This window comes from Haliotis cracherodii, unplaced genomic scaffold (assembly GCF_022045235.1).
Source record: "Haliotis cracherodii isolate W230 unplaced genomic scaffold, xgHalCrac1.p SCAF_5, whole genome shotgun sequence".
Classification (NCBI taxonomy): Eukaryota; Metazoa; Mollusca; class Gastropoda; order Lepetellida; family Haliotidae; genus Haliotis; species Haliotis cracherodii.
The window spans coordinates 3149737-3155970 of NW_027266308.1; the positions used below are offsets into that span (position 1 = coordinate 3149737).

A 6234-nucleotide genomic window follows, 5' to 3' on the forward strand; every position below is an offset into this window, starting at 1 on the left:
GAACCTGGGTCTTCGACGTGACGAGCGAACGCTTTAACCACTAGGCTACCCGACCGCCCGGGTACGATATTAAATTTATCGGTTGCACATTATTCTAAATACTTGTAGCCGAAACTGTTTGCTTGTTTGCTTGTTGTTTAAGGCCGCACTCAACGATATTCCAGCTATGCAAATATGAAATACGGTTTACACATTGCATATACCGTTTGCACAATATCAAATATATTATTTACAGATTATTATATAGGAAGGTGGATACAATATTACATATACTGATCGCATTGCATTAAACTGCAGTGTGCACGGTATTACACATACAATGTATTTGGTGTAAAATAATTTCATGCTTGCACAGTAGCATGTTTACCGGATGCACAGCATGAGACATACTGGTGTTTAATGAATGACTGGAATTTATTGCTTTGCTGGTTGCACAATATCATTTATTGCGGACGCACATGCTGAGCGATACCTGTTGCACAATATTACATAAACTTGCTGCTAAGTATTTAATAGAATGTTGCACCGTATTACATATATCAGTTACGCTAGTTTTAATTTAAATCAAATGTTGCTTATTTTATATGATATTCAGAATGCACAGTATTTGAGGTGAGGTGAAATGGGGTATCGTCACGTCCAAGATTATTGCACTTATATAGCGACGTGCACGTACGTGTGTGTGTTTGTGTGGCTGCTTGTACTAGTCCGGACTGATGCCGATTTATAGTGCTAGCTCACTGAGATACCATGCCGCAGTTTAACATGAATACCCCACTCAGACACACTATACTGACTCCGAGTCGACCAGTCCTTGTTTTAACCCCTGTATGTGGAGCGCCAGACAGGGGGTAACAACATGTACCATCTTTTAACGTCTTTCGGTATGACGCGGCCGGGGATCGAACAATATTGCACAATATTGATGATACGATTACACAAACATGAACAAATAAACTTCCTTGTACACAGATTGTACACAGTGAATTGTGGAAATAGTGTTGTTGTTTGTTTGTTGTTTAACGCCGCACTCAGCATTATTCCAGCTATATGACAGCGGTCTGTAAATAATCGAGTCTGTACCAGACAATCTAGTGATTGAAATCACGAGCATCGGTCCAGAAATGTCGAAATAACTCAGGGTCCTGGATGAATCCTCTCTCTGTGTGTGTGCGTGCAGGGTCTCATACTGACTCCTCTCTACCCAGGGTCTCATATTGACTCCTCTCTACCCAGGGTCTCATACTGACTCCTCTCTACCCAGGGTCTCATACTGACTCCTCTCTACCCAGGGTCTCATACTGACTCCTCTGTACCCAGGGTCTCATACTGACTCCTCTCTACCCAGGGTCTCATACTGACTCCTCTCTACCAAGGGTCTCATACGGACTCCTCTCCACCCAGGGTCTCATACTGACTCCTCTCTACCCAGGGTCTCATACTGACTCCTCTCTACCCAGGGTCTCATACTGACTCCTCTCTAACTCGAAACGTTGATCACGACTGTGTTACCCTTAGATACCCGTAACTTACGGGTAATAGTGACTTGTGGTTACCATAGTAACCTAATAGAAAATAAATATACAGTAAACGATGTTCGTTTGGACCCTGTTCGTCCTAATAACGCCGCCTTTCAAACGATTTGTGTTGGGACTATTTGTGAATACACATCCAAAGTTGTCCCCAGCCATGACTGTTTTAATCCGCAAAAAAATAGACCCGTGAAGATCCCGGTTAGAATAGGTCTTCAGCAACCCCTTGCATGCCGGAAGAGGCGACTATGCTTGTCGTAAGAGGCGATTAACGGGATCGGGTAGTCAGACTCGCTGACTTGGTTGATGCATGTCATCGTATCCCAATTGCGTAGATCGATGCTCATGATGTAAATCACTGGATTGTCTGGTTCAGACTCGATTATTTACAGCTCGCCGTCATATAGCTGGAATATTTCTGCATACGGCGTGAAACAACAAAAAACAAACATAATATGTTACTCAGGACAAAGTATCCATATTCAGCCACATCCTATCATACAAGTTGCTCGTGCAGACAGTGCGCCTGTCAGCGCCACTCATAATGTGTTGCACATTTCGCGTCGATGAGATTTGTGTTATGCGCTTTCCCTGCGCTGTTAATGAAATGTGCTGTCATGGCGCTGAAGTTATCAATGCGGGGTGCCAAGCCCACTCTCTAGGCATCTGGCATACCACTTAATTTGTCTTGGCATCCCATTTTAGAAACTCTGACTTATATCGTGCCAACTGCTGGTACAAGTGAATAACTCTGAGATTTGACATAAAATGCATGATCATGCGTGCTCATATGCTCAGAGCTAAAAAGAGAAGAAAAATAAATTTTAACATTCAAATATAGGCATCCACATACCAGATAAACATTATGCGGCATTCAGCGCACTGGACTGCGGCATCCAGAATGGCACTTGACAGGTCTTGGTATCCGACGTACAAAATGGGATTGGCATCTTCATGAATGGGTTGACAATACAGAATGTGTTTACAGGAGAAACAAAATCTGAGATTACCAGAAGAATAAATAAAGATGAACAAGAAGAAAGAAGGAAAGAAGTAGTAAGAAGAAGAGGAGAAGAAGCAGAAGAAAGAAGAAGAAAAGAAGAAGAAGAAAGATGAAGAAGAAAGAAGGAGTAGTAAGAAGAGGAGAAGAAGCAGAAGAAAGAAGAAGAAAAGAACAAGAAAGAAGAAGAAAGAAGGAAACAAGTAGTTAGAAGAAGAGGAGAAGAGGCAGAAGAAAAAAAAAGAAGAAAGAAAGAAGAAAGAAGAAAAGAAGTATTAAGAAGAAGAGGAGAAGAAGCAGAAGAAAGAAGAAGGAAAAAAAAGAAGAAAGAAGTAGTAAGAAGAAGAGGAGAAGAAGCAGAAGAAAAAAGAAGAAAAGAAGAAGAAAGAAGAAAGAAGGAAAGAAGTAGTAAGAAGAAGAGGAGAAGAAGCAGAAGAAAGAAGAAGAAGAAAGAAGTAGTAAGAAGAAGAGAAGGAGCAGAAGAAAGAAGAAGAAGAAAGAAGTAGTAAGAAGAAGAGGAGGAGAAGCAGAGGAAAGAAGAAGAAGAAAAGAAGAAGAAGAAAGAAGAAGAAGAAAGAAGTAGTAAGAAGAAGAGGAGACGAAGCAGAAGAAGGAAGAAAAGAAGAAGAAAGAAGTAGTAAGAAGAAGAGAAGGAGCAGAAGAAAGAAGAAAAAAAGAAGAAGAAAGAAGAAGAAGAAAGATGTAGTAAGAAGAAGAGGAGAGGAAGCAGAAGAAAGAAGAAGAAGAAAAGAAGAAGAAGAAGAAAGAAGAAGAAGAAAGGAGGAAAGACGAAGAAAAAATAAGAAAGAAGATGTATTGTACACACAGGTGGCAGGGTACAAAGCATGAACATGACTAGTTATAACGGAGAGTTATAAACATTGAAATACACAATGTAATACAAATATTGCTTTTATTAAGGCCTAGAGAGGAGGTGCAGATGTACCTTGCACGGCCATTTTCTAAATGAAATAGGAGATAATGTTTGCGGAAGGCGCTGGTGAATTTAGTTGTATTGTAAGTGAGTGAGTTGGGTTTAACGCCGCTTTTAACAGTATTCCAGTTATATCACGGCGTGTCAGCTTAATGTGGGAGGAAAGCCCGAAGTGATGAAGGTCTCAGACGTTTACCACTTCGGTGAAACCCACGAGCACGGGTATGGTGCTGACAAACCTAGAAACATAATTTGGGCGAACCGGGATTCGAACCCACAATCATAGGTTTCTGGCGTGCCCAAGGGACGCAACTCTGCACAGCAAATCGCGGCGTCTTAGACGACTGGGCCACCCGTGCCCCCTGTATTGTAAGTGATATTGGGTGCATAGCTGATGCGGGTGATAAGTTTAGTTCCAGTCTCAAATATGGCCTCTAACCTACCGGTTTAGCAGGACCTGGAGCCATCCCAAATGAAGACCTTATTCGACCTATTAGAATGGATATACATTATTAACGCTATTGTAATGCGTTCAAAACTGTGAGATTTATGCTGATTTGTCACGTGGTTATTGGGAAAATGTCATCATTTTCTCCCCAGGCGTGAATGGTACCTCCAAAACAATGGCCTATTTTCACATCAGGAGTTCCGGAATTTACATAGAGTAAACTACGGTTACAACGAACACGCTTATAACGAACTGACGGATATAACGAACTTACTTTTTGGTCCCGATTATTTGCTGTAGTTATGCTGTATATATGCTTATAACGAACTACGGCTATAACGAACTAAAATTAGTAGTCCCTTTGAGTTCGTTATAACCGTACTTTACTGTAGATTACTTTTAGAGAACATCTTGAGTATATCATTTACTCGCAGTAACAACGGCCCTTCTTGTGTGTGTTTTTTCATTTGCGTAGTGAATGAGTTGTCTTTATGCAGTACTTCAGTTATATCACAGCGTGTCAGCTTAATGTGGAAAAAACACTTCTGGAACATTTACTGCTGTTCGTGAAGCCCATGATCATGGCACTGTTTCTGAATGTTATTTTCTTGGAGCAAACACAAACTATCTGTGTGTAAGATAGTGATATCCATCACATGCTGAAACATATGGCACTGTTTAGTTGGTGCTTTGAAGACGAACAACTAGTTGCTACAACTACCGTAATTCGACTCTTCTGATGCGACATTCCGTAAACCGGCATCACAGGAATGTTTGCTGCACGTGATGTTCGTCATTAGCTAATAATGGAGTAATCATTCATTCATATGACCTGTGCAACAACGCAGTGTGGATTCCGGATAGATAGAGTGTATGGATCGTTGAAATGTTCTCATTTAAAATGTCCACCACAAATTGTTGAATGTCGAGCTTTCAAAAGTTGATAACGTAGGAAGTTAGGTGTTTAGTTGTGTCTACCGTGGTTGTTTTAGTTTTTAATAGCAACCGCCACAGTTGTCACCATTACAACGACAAACAACTGCACTGTTGTTACCGTAACAGCTACACCGACAAACAACTGCACTGTTGTTACCGTAACAAGTACCACAACGACTAACATCTACACTGTTGTTACCGTAACAGATACACCGACAAACAACTGCACTGTTGTTACCGTAACAAGTACCACAACGACAAACAACTGCACTGTTGTTATCGTAACACGTACAACGACAAACATCTACACTGTTGTTAACATAACAGCTACAGCGACAAACATCTACACTGTTGTTACCGTAACAGCTACAACAACGACAAACAACTACACTGTTGTTACCGTAACAGCTACCATAACGACAAACATCTACACTTTCATTACCGTAACAGCTACAGCGATTAACATCTACACTGGCATTACCGTAACAGCTACCACAACGACAAACATCTACACCGTTGTTACCGTAACAGCTACAACAACGACAAACATGTACGCTGTCATTATCGTAGCCACAATAGTCATGATGATGGCTGTTGTGGTGGGCGTGGTAGTCATGATGATGGATGTTGTGGTGGGCGTGGTAGTCATGATGATGGTTGTTGTGGTGGGCGTGGTAGTCATGATGATGGCTGTTGTGGTGGGCGTGGTAGTCATGATGATGGTTGTTGTGGTGGGCGTGGTAGTTATAATGATGGTTGTTGTGGTGGGCGTGGTACTCATGATGATGGTTGTTGTGGTGGGCGTGGTAGTCATGATGACGGCTGTTGTGGTGGGCGTGGTAGTTATAATGATGGTTGTTGTGGTGGGCGTGGTAGTCATGATGATGGCTGTTGTGGTGGGCGTGGTAGTCATGATGATGGCTGTTGTGGTGGGCGTGGTAGTCATGATGATGGCTGTTGTGGTGGGCGTGGTAGTTATAATGATTGTTGTGAGGGTGGACGTGGTAGTCATGATGATGGCTGTTGTGGTGGGCGTGGTAGTTATGATGATGGTTGTTGTGGTGGGCGTGGTAGTTATGATGATGGCTGTTGTGGTGGGCGTGGTACTCATGATGGTGGCTGTTGTGGTGGGTGTGGTAGTTATAATGATGGTTGTTGTGGTGGGCGTGGTAGTTATGATGATGGTTGTTGTGGTGGGCGTGGTAGTTATGATGATGGTTGTTGCGGTGGGCCATTGTGGTAGATGTTATGGTAATGACAATGCAGATGTTTGTTGTTCTGTTAGGTATTCAGGTAATGGTGTACTACCACGCCCACCACAACCACCATCATCGACACTATTACCACGCCCACCACAACAACCATTACTGTCACTACTACCAAG

The 6234-nt window shown here is 42.2% G+C and overlaps 2 protein-coding genes across 2 annotated transcripts; one reads left to right on the plus strand and one right to left on the minus strand.

Annotated features, from left to right (window-relative positions):
• The first annotated feature begins 2644 nt into the window (after positions 1 to 2644).
• Positions 2645 to 3381, plus strand: LOC139442266 (uncharacterized). The gene is made up of 2 exons (XM_071223053.1): positions 2645 to 2735; positions 3002 to 3381. Exons 1-2 carry the CDS (start codon positions 2645 to 2647, stop codon positions 3379 to 3381), a joined length of 471 nt encoding a protein of 156 aa, XP_071079154.1.
• A 1977-nt stretch (positions 3382 to 5358) lies between these two features.
• LOC139442269 (uncharacterized) lies at positions 5359 to 5961 on the minus strand. Its single transcript, XM_071223055.1, has one exon. The coding sequence runs from the start codon at positions 5959 to 5961 to the stop codon at positions 5359 to 5361; it is 603 nt and encodes a 200-aa protein (XP_071079156.1).
• Between the last annotated feature and the right edge of the window lie 273 nt (positions 5962 to 6234).

Coding starts and splice junctions, on each gene's coding strand:
- LOC139442266 (XM_071223053.1), top strand. CDS start 2,645: ATGAAGAAGAAAGAAGGAGTAGTAAGAAGAGGAGAAGAAGCAGAAGAA. Junction 2,736..3,001: donor AAGAAGAAAGAAGGAAACAA/GTAGTTAGAAGA, acceptor AGTAAGAAGAAG/AGAAGGAGCAGAAGAAAGAA.
- LOC139442269 (XM_071223055.1), bottom strand. CDS start 5,961: ATGAGTACCACGCCCACCACAACAGCCATCATCATAACTACCACGCCC.